Source organism: Mixophyes fleayi, chromosome 9 (assembly GCF_038048845.1).
Source record: "Mixophyes fleayi isolate aMixFle1 chromosome 9, aMixFle1.hap1, whole genome shotgun sequence".
NCBI lineage: Eukaryota > Metazoa > Chordata > Amphibia > Anura > Limnodynastidae > Mixophyes > Mixophyes fleayi.
In genome coordinates, this window is record NC_134410.1 from 22,374,090 (window position 1) to 22,388,824 (window position 14,735).

The 14,735-nt window shown below is 40.9% G+C and overlaps 1 protein-coding gene across 1 annotated transcript; it reads left to right on the top strand.

Moving 5' to 3' along the window:
• Nucleotides 1-1,192: 1,192 nt before the first annotated feature.
• On the top strand, nucleotides 1,193-11,619 carry PRSS16 (serine protease 16). Its single transcript, XM_075186903.1, has 12 exons — nucleotides 1,193-1,311; nucleotides 3,701-3,882; nucleotides 4,015-4,114; nucleotides 4,303-4,432; nucleotides 4,597-4,720; nucleotides 4,926-5,003; nucleotides 7,327-7,374; nucleotides 8,408-8,671; nucleotides 8,810-8,951; nucleotides 9,029-9,208; nucleotides 9,963-10,108; nucleotides 10,716-11,619. Exons 1-12 carry the CDS (start codon nucleotides 1,251-1,253, stop codon nucleotides 10,767-10,769), a joined length of 1,509 nt encoding a protein of 502 aa, XP_075043004.1. The 5' UTR covers nucleotides 1,193-1,250; the 3' UTR covers nucleotides 10,770-11,619.
• The last annotated feature ends 3,116 nt before the right edge of the window (nucleotides 11,620-14,735 follow it).

Below are 14,735 nucleotides of genomic sequence, written 5' to 3' on the forward strand. Positions count from 1 at the left end.
TTTTTCTTCTTCCTGTCCACGGCGGGATACAGAGGAGGTACAGCGAGGGGGCAGAGCGCGGTTGCAGAGGGGGCAGAGCGCAGATGCAGAGGGGGCACAGCACAGTTGCAGAGGGAGCAGAGCGCAGATGCAGAGGGGGCAGAGCACAGATGCAGAGGGCACAGCGCGGATGCAGAGGTGGCACAGCGAGGGGGCAGAGAGCGGATGCTGAGGGGGCAGAGCGCGGATGCAGAGGGGGCACAGAGTGTGTGGATGCAGGGGGCACAGAGTGTGTGGATGCAGGGGGCACAGTGTGTGTTAGCTGTAAATTATTCTTTGACAGAAATATAATTGGAAAAAATATATATAAAAATATTATTTTCCCTTGGATTTATGTGTATTATTTTTGCATACAACTAAATAAGTATTTCTGTCCTGACCTAAATACCTATTACGTTTTTTTGACTTCTTATAAAACGGGAGTAGTCGATAATTATTTTGGAGGGGTGCCTTGAAATAATTATGGAGACTCTAAGGGTGCCGCGAACTGCAAAAGTTTGGGAACCACTGCTCTAGCGCAATGCTCTCCCAATAGGCTAGATGGCGTTAGCCAATAGACTCAATCTTTTTGGAGCTTGTTTCATAGCCCCAGACCGCAGTCCCCATTGAAAATTATGGGGTCTGTGGTTTAATGCGCAACTTAGCTTAATGCAGGAGATATCTATTATATCTCCTGCGTTAGGATTTTGCAAGATAGCTAATTAACTTAAAAATGCCTAAACCATGCGGAAAAAGCTGTTTCCGCATGGTTTATGGCTTAATAAATTGGCTCATTAATATTTAATTCAGCACGGGCTATGATAATTGAAAAGTAAGTGGAGAAAAAGCAAGAGCATGACATTGTGAAATAGGTTGCATTGATATTCATTCACAAATATCTGAAATTGCTGAAGTGGAAATCTATGGCTAATTAGTTTGCTTCATGATCTATTGATAACAATGTATGTGAAAGGATTCTGGTCTAGTACAGACGACATTCAATATAGCAAACTTCAGTAGAACTGTATTTTAATAAATGTAGTGAAGTAGTTAAACCTCCGGTCACATGCTTTCTGCTTCCAAGGCAAAAAACCACAAGCTGAGACTGCAACTTTTGGAGCCAATCAGAAGTTAGAGTAATCATGTGACTAACCCTCAGTCATGTGACATTAAATGCTGCTTGGTACTGTGAATAGGAAGTTAGCTTCTTTCTGTTTCAACTTCTGCCTACAATGACTAGTCTGTGGCTGTTCCTTCTAATCCTGCTGCCCCTCTTGGGTGAAGCTGATGGGGGTAAGTAAAATACTTATTATATACTTTCCATTTACCCATGTCTCTCTCACTTCCATAAGTTAGTACTCTCTCTAAATACTCTGACACTACTTCCCTCAGGAACTGGGTTGAAAACATACAACAAGAACAATACAATCGTATGCATGATTACTACATTTGTTTATATTGTTATTTATTTGCATTTCTAATGCACCTATTCAGTAAATATTAACTTAGAAGGCCCTATGGTAGTAATAAATGAATTTAATATGCAAAATAACAGGAACAGTCCTGCTTAGATTGTCAGTATTGAAAACCAGGACATTTCCAGGGACAAATCTTTAACACTTGGGACTGTCTAGAATTTAGGGGTAGGTGTCTGCCAGGGTACTGCAGGTTTTAAGAATAGTAGAAAAATATATGAAAGCTAATTTTTCACTTTAAGGAAATTATCTGTATGAATCTACCTACTGAAGTGTTCTAATTTGTTGCTCATGTTAGATCCTGTAGGTTAGAGGAATGTAATTTGAGGCTGTGATCAGAGCTTCCTGGTTACCGTTCTTGTTTAGGTGAGTTTCCTGCACGGCTCCTCCTTGAGTTTAGGTTACAGGATTCTCCACAGACGCGTGACTTTAAGCGGGGCGTCTGGACTCCAATAGGGGAGGCAGGACACACAGGAAATTCTGCCTTTAATATTCAGTTTAGTCCAGCTGTTTGATGCATGTCAATGTATTCAGGTAGTAATGACGATCTAATAGAACCTGAGGATAAAAATACTAAGTGAAGGCTGCAGAATTAGTGGCGTTATATAAGTAGATGATGATGATGATGAAGGCTTGGAGGGGTAGTAGCTCCTTCAGTTTTAGTACTGTCTAGTTACGCCCCGGAAAAAGCCAGAGGTCTTGCTTCTGACCATAATCTCGCATCTGTAGCTATGTCTGATCTTCATGTATTCATACTGCATAGAAGAGATCCTTATCATCGTTGCCTGATCAGTTACAAATCATACAAATTACACATAAAACAGAACAAGTACAGACGAGGCTGATGAAAGAGATGCAGAAGTGAGACAATGAGTAGAGAGGGGCCCTGCTTGTGGCAGTTTACAGTATAGAGTACTTCTCTCTCATTCTGTAACACACTACTGTAACCTACCCCTTATTCTGTAGAACTCCATTGTAGTGTTTCCCCTACCCCGTCACTCTGTAACGCACTATTGGTGATCCTCGCCTACCCCGTCACTCTGCAACGCTCTATTGGTGATCTTCGCCTACCCCGTCACTCTGCAACGCGCTATTGGTGATCCTCGCCTACCCCGTCACTCTGCAACTCACTATTGGTGATCCTCGCCTACCCCGTCACCCTGCAACGCGCTATTGGTGATCCTCGCCTACCCCGTCACTCTGCAACTCACTATTGGTGATCCTCGCCTACCCCGTCACTCTGTAACACGCTATTGGTGATCCTCGCCTACCCCGTCACTCTGTAACGCGCTATTGGTGATCCTCGCCTACCCCGTCACTCTGTAACGCGCTATTGGTGATCCTCGCCTACCCCGTCACTCTGTAACACGCTATTGGTGATCCTCGCCTACCCTGTCACTCTGTAATGCACTATTGGTGATCCTCGCCTACCCCGTCACTCTGTAATGCACTATTGGTGATCCTCGCCTACCCCGTCACTCTGTAACGCACTATTGGTGATCCTCGCCTACCCAGTCACTCTGCAACTCCCTATTGGTGATCCTCGCCTACCCCGTCACTCTGTAACACGCTATTGGTGATCCTCGCCTACCCTGTTACTCTGCAACGCACTATTGGTGATTCTCGCCTACCCCGTCACTCTGTAATGCACTATTGGTGATCCTCGCCTACCCTGTCACTCTGTAACGCAGTATTACACTACAGCGCAGCCTCACCTTCCCAATCTCTCTGTAGTACACTACTGAGCAATCTCCCTCAAAATTACATTATTCTAGGAGTGTGGCTCCAATCCATTTTGCTCTTAGATTTACTCATTTCTGTACACTTCAGGCACTCAGTTATATATCTCTAGTTCTTTATTATTTAGGGTCTGATGACTTCTTGTATTCAGTTTTCATCTTCTGCTTGTCCATGTGGACCATTTATTAGGTCATCGGAAAATATTCACAGCAGCCAGAAATGATTGTGCTGATCCTGTGGAGGGGGTGACCTGTGCACTTGTCTTGTGAGGACAGGGCTGCATGTGCCAGGGGCAGTCATAATGTGAGGAGGGAACTGAGTCATCAAGCCACAAACTAAGACTTAGGTGGCGGAAGGAACAGGATCCCCATTAGCATTAGAGTAGAGAAGAGAGGCTCTTGTCTCAATGATGCAGGTAGACTGAAGTTTTAACCACATGTTTCTACATCGGACTTGTTTCTTTACAGCCTGGAACCAGAGACAGATCCGGAAGAAGATCCACCAGCTAAGGGAGATCCAAAACTTTAAATCCTTCTACAGTCGCATTGGGCTGCCAAAGGGTGCACCCTCTTATGTGCCCCCAGTTGAAGGCTTTCTAACACAACCACTGGACCACTTCAATCGGCGAAATAATGCTACATATAAACAGGTCAGTAAATACAAATTTTGTATTATATATATACAGAAACCTTAAATACTAGCATGAATCTTTTGAAGATGTGTGTCAAATGTGCTTACCACCACACTCTCAACCATTGTACCTAACATGATACTTTCTTAGAGGTATTGGGTGAACGAAGAATTCTGGCAGCGCCCTGGTGGACCGGTCTTCCTGTATATCGGAGGGGAGAGTTCCGAATCTGAATACTCTGTCCTTGCAGGTTAGTACAGTATTCAATGACGGCTATTTTCCCATGTCCTGATTATAACATGATCAGATGTGTACAACTTATACCTTACTCTGTATAAACAACTGTCTAGTTAGCTGTAGAGATATATAGTTGCTGGTGATAGAGCAAATTATATGTATGTAGGAGAATTGCTCACAGGAACGTGCCGTCTTATGTAGGTGAGCATGTTGAGTTGGCGCAGAAGCATCGCGCTCTTCTAGTATCCCTGGAACATCGGTATTATGGAGCTAGTATTAACCCAGATGGACTGACCCTGGAGGCAATAAGATTTCTGTCCAGTCAGCAAGCGTGAGTACGAAACTATATGTGTCCACCTAATATCCAAGGAGGGGTGACTCCTTCCTCACACATACGCTGGGGGGTGGAAAACTATCTTCCGTCCCACAATGTGATACTGGGAGACGCTTTTTGGTGCCATTAGAATTGGTATTTATTATTAACGCTCTCTTTAGACTTGCAGACTTGGCTTCTTTTCATCTGTTCATCTCCCAGAAATACAACCTGACTCGGAACAACACTTGGATTTGCTTTGGAGGTTCCTATCCTGGATCACTTTCAGCTTGGTTCAGACTGAAGGTGAGACTTTATTAATGTTTATCCTAGGATGCCTATTCGATGAGCTCTTACACCTCATACTATACAATCGATTTATTGTACTGACTCTGAGTTTCTGAAAATAGTTCTGACCGTGATTGTGAGTAATGGATCAATGACTTAGGATGCGATTAAAATGTTTGCTCTACAAAAGGACAGACTTAAATAATGCTGTGTTTTGTTGCAGTTTCCTCATTTGGTCTATGCAGCAGTGGCCTCCTCAGCCCCAGTCAGAGCGGAACTGGACTTCACAGATTATAACAAGGTCTTGTAACATACGATATCTATCTGAGATGTTATGTAACGTTTCATTAACTAGCAGGAAGTCTTAAAGGGCTGGATACCCGTGGCTGATTTGCATTATTTATTGTGATTGGCTGGAAAGATAGGCAGGTAGAGTCAGTTACATGAGTGGATATGAGAAATGTACAAAGCTATGTTAAACCATTGCCAATTTCAAACTGCAAGTTAATTAGCTACAAAATCAAAAGGCAGAAGTTATTGTACAAGCTGACACTGCAGGTTAACAGTCAACTGGGAACATTTGTGAAAACTCATACGTATCGGATGTTTGCTTTCAGTCTATGAATACTAAAAGAAAGCCTTGATGATGAGGTTGATGATGAAGATTTTAACGGAAACAAATTCAATCCAACTAAATTCAGTGAACAGACTTCACAATATTTATTATAATTTTTTTTTTTTACATAGTGCCATCATGTTAAATATTTGATCACTCACATCAGTCCCTGCCCCATTGCAGCTTACAATCTAAATTCTCATCCACACGCGCTAGGGTCCATTTTTTGGCCACAGCCACCAGTTTGTTTTTGGACTGTGGGTGGAAACCCTATGCAAACACAAGGGGAACATACAAATTCTACATAAATAGGGCCTGGTTAGAATCAAACCTTTGTTCCACTGTTCCATCGTGTTGTCCCAATATACACGGGGACTGGGCGTAATCTTGGAATTAAAAGCCTGATGAGGAGCTGGAGGCTATTCCCAACCAGCGGAATCTCAGAGCAGATAGCGGAGATGCTTTACATTCTCATCCATGGCTGCTATAGGTAATGGACAAATAAAATGGAACCGCCAAGATAAAGTCACTAGGGTACAGGCAACCATGACTGGCCTAAATGCGTTGTGGAAGTGAGTCTACCAATTGAGCAGGTGGTAAAGCACTATTCATCTACAAGGTAGCTATGCAATGATGTCTCAGACGTCACTCCAGGATATTTCCATAAATCTGGTGAGTGAGAAGGGCATGGCATCTGCATTACATCAGTGTCATGCTCATAAAACCAATGGGAGACCACATACATTTTGTGGGGGTGTTTGTCATCCTGGAAGATACCCCTCCCGTCAGGAAAGAAATGCTGCAACATGGTTGAAGATGATCATTCAGTTCCATCACATATAGATTAGTATTGACAATGTCTCACACGTAAACCATGCCGCACGTGATTCCATTTTATTTATTTTTTTTAAACTAAGTGCTCTCTAGATGTAGTACTTGGACCTCATCAACACTGCTTAAGCTCTTAAGTTTGTTTTAAGAGCTCCTTAAACAACCAGTGAGTTAAATATCTCAATAGATCCACCCCTCATGTGAAAAGGTGTCACAAAATCTTGTACTGTTGATGGTGACTATATTAAAATGCCACTCATACAGGACAGACATTATCATTCCTCGTTCCATATTAGATGGTAAGCTCACCTGAGAAGAGCCCTCCTTAACTCCTTTCTTTTTACAATTTACACATGATTTATGAATTGCACAGCGCAGCATGTAGTAATAGTGCTCTGCAAACACTAGATAATGATATGGGATATTGCACTCCTTACTGTAAATTGATATGGCTATTGGAAGTCACTGAGGAATTCTGTGACCACATAAAAGCACAAGGCTGTAGGCCGACTGCCTTTATACAGTTCACAGACCTCTAATATCATTATTTACAGTAGGGTGTACAGCATTTCTTATACCACACAAGTATTCTAATGACCACTAAATCGATGACATCAGAACTCTGTGTTTATACGGATATTTACAGGAAGTTCTACATATACATGTATAAAGTCATGTAAATAATATCTGTATAAATGGTGAATTCTGATGGAATCACTTCATTGTTCATTGGTAAAACTTGTGTAATATAAGGAATAACGCACTCCCTACTGTACATTATTAGAACTATTAGAGATCCCTTCAGATACCACGGCCTGTATAAAAACACTCTGCCTTTGACCACGTGGGTCCACCTATTTCTTAGATTCTCTGGCTACATTTCACCCTGTCCTTCGAGGTTGCTGTAAAACGCAAAAGGGACGTAGGTTAATTGGCTGCTAACAAATTGACCTCTGTCTGTCTGTCTGTCTGTGCCTGCCTGTCTGTGTGTATGTGTGTGTATGTTAGGGAATTTAGACTGTAAGCCGCAATGGGGCAGGGACTGATGTGAGTGAGTTCTCTGTACAGCGCTGCGGAATTAGTGGCGCTATATAAAATAAATGGTAATAATAAACTTGAAGGAAAATGTCCCACAGTCTGCGATGAAATTGTGACCCTCAACCTTCTCTATCCACAGGTGGTGGCTCAAAGCTTGTCAGACGCAGTGATTGGAGGATCAGCAAAGGTGCAGACATGGAACTATGTCATAGTTACTAGATTACTTTGTGGAGTAATTTGGACTTTAAACCTTGTGGCCAGTGGCGGAAGTAAAGCCGCTATAGGGAGAGGTGGCGAGGAGGCCCGGCAGTGCCATTTTTGTTATGGCCGACGTTCTCAGTATGAGACGCACGTTTCCAATAGTGACCCTCAGATTTAAGAAGTACTTCAGTTTGTTAAATATAACTTAAAATAGCATGAAATTATTACTTCATAAAACCTTAGGGGATTTTTTTAAAAAAACAAATGAGTAAATTTACTCACTTTAGTGGCTACTTTTATACAAACACATTTTTCCAAGCATACTTAACATTTACCAATCACATATTAATAATTGAGAATCCCTGCATTAAGGGATATAGGTTAAGTCTCCAGAATCATTAGTAGTAATTTGCCATATATTTGTGCAAATAAAAATGTGGATCTACAATGGTGGACACAGCGTTGAAATAGATCAAGATCGTTACTGAAAAAAAGTGTAAAAATGCCACCTACATTGGCAGCATAGTGCTGTTCTGGCTTCTTGCTGGGGCTTAAAATATGACAGTATCATAAAAAAAAAAGCCAAGTTATTGTTTCTTGCTCTGTTTTATTGCTTTGGAATCACTAAGCGTGTGGGTCCATTGTGTCTCTGCAAGAGCCCAGCACAGCAGTTAACAAACATTGTGAAAGAAAAGCTAGAGAGATGATACGGCAGCAAGTGTGACCCTACAACTAGTGCGTTGCCTGATTAGTAATCTATTTGAAATCGAATGGAACATTATTGGACTGTACTGATGTAATTTTACAACCGCAGTAACAAGTCTACACGTGTTCATGATGTTGCTGTGCCCATGTGATTGCCTTAAGTAACAGCTATTCTCTCCTTAAAGCCAAATTTAAATATAAATCTGATTTTGCACAATTCTGATCACCGTTGTATTTAGATAATGCAATATGACTTTGTTTCGCTATAAGTTCTCTTTCTGCCATGTAATAGATGTGTGTTGCTCTCTCTGCAGTGTCTGGACAGAGTGAGAGAGAGTTTCAGAGTAGTAGATTCTGTCCTTCAGACTGGGAATGTCACTCAGCTGGAAAAAGATTTCTTCTCTTGTGCGCCTCTCCATGGCCCCGACGATTACACAGAGTTCGTCAGCAATTTAGCAGATATATTTATGGGGGCTGTACAGTACAACATGGAGTCTGCGGGCTGCGATGTGCGGAAGATTTGCCAGAGTATGATCAGTGCCAAATCGGCATATGAAGGACTGAGAATTGTCAATTCGGTGAGTACCTTAGTTAGTTTAAAGGCTGTTGGAGTAATGGTCATTTCATCAACTATTTAGAATGGCAGTGATTTCACAGCACAGTCTACTAGGAAAATGTTATGTGGTGCATTTAAAGTAAATATTTGGCTTTTCCAGATGCACATAGAATTCATAGGGCTGAAGTGTGTGGAGAACTCCCACGAGGAAACGTTGTCAGACTTGAGAAACACTGAGCTGAGCCCGACTGGAGTTGGGGAACGGCAGTGGTATTACCAAACATGCACAGAATTTGGATACTGTAAGTGCTGCAGGATACATATTATAATGTATTCATTCTGTATTTCTGTAATTTGATTATATTATTCCCTTCAACAGATCAGACCTGTGAGGTCAGCTCTTGTCCGTTCTCCCCACTCCTAACACTGAACTCCCAGCTGGACCTCTGCACACAAGTCTTCCAGATCCCTACCACGTCCGTCCGTCAGTCCGTCCAATTCACTAATGAATTTTATGGAGCTGATCATCCCAAATCCAGCCGGATTATCTTTGTTAATGGTATTAAATCCCCAAGATTAATATGCATCTACTACTTTAATGGGGCTGTTCTTACAACTAATGTCACTAACATCAGTATAATGAATTGGCCATTTTTTAGCATCACACTATAGCCTCTATTTCATCTTCAGTTAACTTTAATATACTGGTTTGTGCATCATGTGCTCCTGCTTTATTTTACAGATCTTCTTCTGTGTTTTTTTTACCAGTATTTATAACATCCAGACAGTGCTGCTTCTTCTTATTATTAATATAGTTTTATTATTATTGTAGCTTATTTCTGCTGCCCTTGGATACAACATGTAACTGATCTATTGTATAATTGTATCCAATGGACAAAGCTGAGCAATTCTGTGTCATATCCAAGGGCAGCAAAAATGATATTTTGTCCATGGAAGGGAGCAAGGGTGACGGGTAAATCAATGTATTTAAAGATATTATGATACATCATTTCATGCACACACCAATAAATGGAAAAACCATTTAAGAATATTTGAAATATGCATGCTCATGGAGCATTGAGTTTTAAATTGAATGGTTTGAGTGAGAACCATAATGCCAATCTGTTCTTTACTATATGAAAATAACTATAATTAAAGTTGCATTATATAGACTTCACATGAAGAAATGAGAAAATGTTAACTAGAAGTTGAATATATGGCTATTCATTTTGTGGTTTTGTTTAAATATAGATGAAGGTAACCAATTTAACCATTCTCCTTCTAACAATGCCATTTGTGTCTCTTACCTGCAGGTGATGTAGATCCCTGGCATGCACTCAGTGTATTGAAGAATGAGTCTCGCTCTGAAATTGCCATCTTTATCAATGGGACAGCCCACTGCGCCAACATGGGTCCTTCTCGCCCCACAGACCCTCTGTCCCTGCAGAAAGCTCGAGAGGTCAGATTAATATCACATTAAGACTAGATCACTACATTTATCTATTTACACAGTTTGGGCCTGATTCATTAAGGAACGTAAATGTCGACACGTGCCGTATTTTGCGTAAAATTGCACTGAGCATGTTCAGAAAAGAACTATACACCAGTGAACGCAAATACATCCAATTCATCTACGAACAAAAAAGGTTACTTCCGACAGGCTACAATTTTATGAACGGAATGGGGGGAGGGAAGGGGTGTATGTACGTAGTAAATGTACCACAAGGGTGTGCCAAAGTTGAGCTTGCGTACATCCACCCGATTGAGCACCGGGCATCGCTAAGGTACATGATTTTCAGCCATATAACTTACATCAGCAACAGGTCAGGTGTAAGTGCTGAGCGTTAGTGATGACGACTGTGTATGTATGCTAGAACTTGTTTACAATCGAGAGACGTTTCTTCATATCTAGTGTGTAGTTCTATACGGATACGCGTATTTATGTGCGTTCTAAAAAAAACAGGCATTGCGTTCATTTTACGTGCCTTAACTAATGACGCCCTTTATGTTTTGTAACCAATCTACACAAATCCTCTAACCATTATTTTTTTTATTTTTTTTTTCAGGAAATCGCTGATAAAATTAGCAGCTGGCTACAATCTGCCCAGCTGGCAGTGTAACTCAGGTGCCAATCTGCCTAAAACGGGAAGTAAGAAAATACCAACCTACACAAATTTTAACCAACATTGGCAATACTGGCTGTAATCATTTTTTTTTATATTGTTTTATGTAACTTAAGGACACTGTGCAATCATGCTAGATTCAGCCGAAGAAGAGTGGACTTTTTTTATGTGTTTTATGTACTTCCAGCTTTTGCCTTTCAAAAGAAACTCATTGCAGATATAAATATATAAAACATCAACAAACATTGAGTAATAAGGCAAGGGATAGATGTAGGATTAGGAAAGAAATAGACTTTATATGCACAATATGAGAAAATAAATTTTAAATTATTTAAACTTTAAATATAAAAAGAGAACAAAAAAACAACAATTATTTTTTATTCCATTGCCAAGGGATGAACCACAACACTCGCAGCGGGTGTACTGACTAGAGGGTCCACCAGTGGGAAGAGGGCCCCTCCATTGTCAAAGCCTTGTGTGTATATTTGTTTTTTTGACCTTTAGGCAGTGATGGTCCCTGAAATTTTGCTACGGGTCCCACAAAAATCTAGTTACCCCCTTTTCTATTACTGTATGTTGGATGTATATTTTTTTTATTACTGTAGATTCTCCTTGTAATTGTACAAAAGAATTTTACAAGTATTCCTTGCTAAACCGTGTGTAATTGTGAGTATGTGATACCACTATCTCATAGGAACTTATTTGTATGTTTTGTTTTTTTAAATTTTTTATATTCTTGTTAAAAAATTGAAATTGGTTAATAGAAAATTACTTTTATAAACTTTGAGTAGATCCGTGTGGTATCAGATGATACTAATTTTTTCCTATTAAATAAGTTTAAATCAAATTGTGTGCAAATTTTATTTCACTAAAGATAATAAACACTTGCATGTACAATTATATTCTGCCTTTCTCAAGGTGATTCTATTATTATATTTAGCCCTCTCTGAACTAACTGATTCACCAAACTATCATTATATACATATATTGGTACAAGTTAACCCGTGCATGATACTCATGCATTCTAGTCAAATCAAGCTACTTAAGGTGTTAAAAAGGGTCTTGTCATGCATTTGGGCCTAGCCCAGGCCTCCTCAGGGGAAGAGCGTTACTTCCCGACGCAAGCGCCCTTTTTTAACGTGGTTTTGTCCACATGTCACCACCTCATCATTCTTCTCCATCACCTTATCCTTCATTTTCATCGCCACATCTATCCAGATGTCTATCCAGACACAGGGATCTCTCTCAGCGGTCCTGAGTATCACACTCCTCTCGCTGTCACCCCCGGCAACCACCAACCACTCCCCACTGTCACCCCCGGCAACCACCAAACACTCCCCACTGTCACTTCTCCTTCAAGAAATATATATATATTTTTTTTTTTAAAATCTTTATAAACACTTTTAACAATTAAATTAAAAACATCTTAGTATACCAAATTTCAGCCCTTTTGAGGTTTTTTTTTCCACACACACTAAGAATTTAGTAGGTCAGTGTATAACTCCGCCCAGCAGGTGGCGCTGCAGCTTGGTTTTATTTTTTCCACACACACACACACACAGACAGACTAACACACGCCACTAGGCATTTATATTATAGATTGTGTATTTAACTCCTGTTATGATATCTGAATAAACAGTGCGTTCCAATGTCATCGCTTCAGGGTTCGTTAGGAAAACTTTTGTAGTATAAGGAATGGCACACTCAAATTTCGACTATTAGAAGTTGCTTCAGACATCTCATGCGAGGCCTGTATAAAAGAAATAGGCCTGCAGCTTGGTGCCTTTATATGGGCAGTGAACTATTTGGTTACTTGAAATAACTGAATATTCCTTCTATTATCATTGCATATACCCTCCTTGAGGTAAGAATCTCCCCCATCCACTAATATTACTATATGTTCTCTTTAAGGTAACTAATATTTATAATAATAATTAATCCCCCTTACCATCACTGTATTCCGATCTGAGGGAATTAATCCCTCTAGTATAACCATATTCCCCTATCTTTGGTAACGAAATCTGCTTTTATAATTATCTGTGGTAAAATAACCCCTTTCCCCGGTATCACTATATACCCTCTTCCTGCGGGAACACATACCCAATCACTTCATATCCTGATCAGACTTAAAAGCATTCCCAATAGTATTACAATCTTTGTCTCTTTTAGGTAACTGAATAACTCTGTAGTATAACCATATACTATTTCTATAATGTGATTCAATACTTTCCTACCCCCCCCCCCCCCCCCCCATTACAATATATTCCTAACCTGAGATAACGAATCACCCTAGTATTAACATATATCCAACTCGGTGGGGTAGATTCAAATCGGCGCAACATATCTGTCGGACATAACCGCCTATTACGGTAAGGAATCTCCACTTATTTTTCTGCACACCTCTATGAGGCGTGAGGGAAAATGAGCAGAGATTTCAGTCCAAACATCACCGCAATACGCGGACTGTGCCGGAGAGGGACCGCGCTGCATTGAATCTGCCCCACTGAGGTAACTGAACCTTCCCAGTATTTATGTATGTATCTATATAAATCCTATGAGGTAACTGAATACTTCCCTACCCCCAATCTTACTATATATTTCCTCCCTGGTGTAACTGAATTACCATAGTATTACTATAAACCCCCTCACTGAGGTAACCGAATCCTCCATTGTATCACAATATGTCTCTCTCCCTTAGGTAAAGCAGTCTCCTAGTATATAAATATTACTCATACACCTCTCAAAAGTAACTATATCCTGTCTAATATTATTTTATATTTCTCTTTGAGGCAACGTAAGCCTCCATAGAATCATTATATACCCCTCTGATGTAACTATACCCTCCCAGTATTACTATATATCCCATCCCCTCTCTGCCCCCAATACCACTCTATACCCCTCTGATGTAACTATACCCTCTCAGTATTACTATATACCCCATCCCCTCTCTGCCCCCAGTACCACTATATACCCCTCTCTGATGTAACTACACCCTCTCAGTATTACTATATACCCCTCTCTGATGTAACTATACCCTTCCAGTATTACTATATATCCCATCCCCTCTCTGTCCCCAGTACCACTATATACCCCTCTCTGATGTAACTACACCCTCTCAGTATTACTATATACCCCTCTCTGATGTAACTACACCCTCTCAGTATTACTATATATCCCATCCCCTCTCTGCCCCCAGTACCACTATATACCCCTCTCTGATGTAACTACACCCTCTCAGTATTACTATGTACCCCTCTCTGTCCCCAGTACCACTATATACCCCTCTGATGTAACTACACCCTCTCAGTATTACTATATACCCCTCTCTGCCCCCAGTACCACTATATACCCCTCTCTGATGTAACTATACCCTCCCAGTATTACTATATATCCCTCTCTGATGTAACTATACCCTCCCAGTATTACTATATACCCCTCTCTGATGTAACTACACCCTCTCAGTATTACTATGTACCCCATCCCCTCTCTGCCCCCAGTACCACTATATACCCCTCTGATGTAACTATACCCTCCCAGTATTACTATATTACCCCACTCCTCTCTGTCCCCAGTACCACTATATACCCCTCTCTGATGTAACTACACCCTCCCAGTATTACTATAGACCCCATTCCCTCTCTGCCCCCAGTACCACTATATACCCCTCTCTGATGTAACTACACCCTCCCAGTATTACTATAGACCCCATCCCCTCTCTGCCCCCAGTGCCACTATATACCCCTCTCTGATGTAACTACACCCTCCCAGTATTACTATAGACCCCATCCCCTCTCTGCCCCCAGTACCACTATATACCCCTCTGATGTAACTACACCCTCTCAGTATTACTATATTACCCCACTCCTCTCTGTCCCCAGTACCACTATATACCCCTCTCTGATGTAACTACACCCTCTCAGTATTACTATATACCCCTCTCTGATGTAACTACACCCTCTCAGT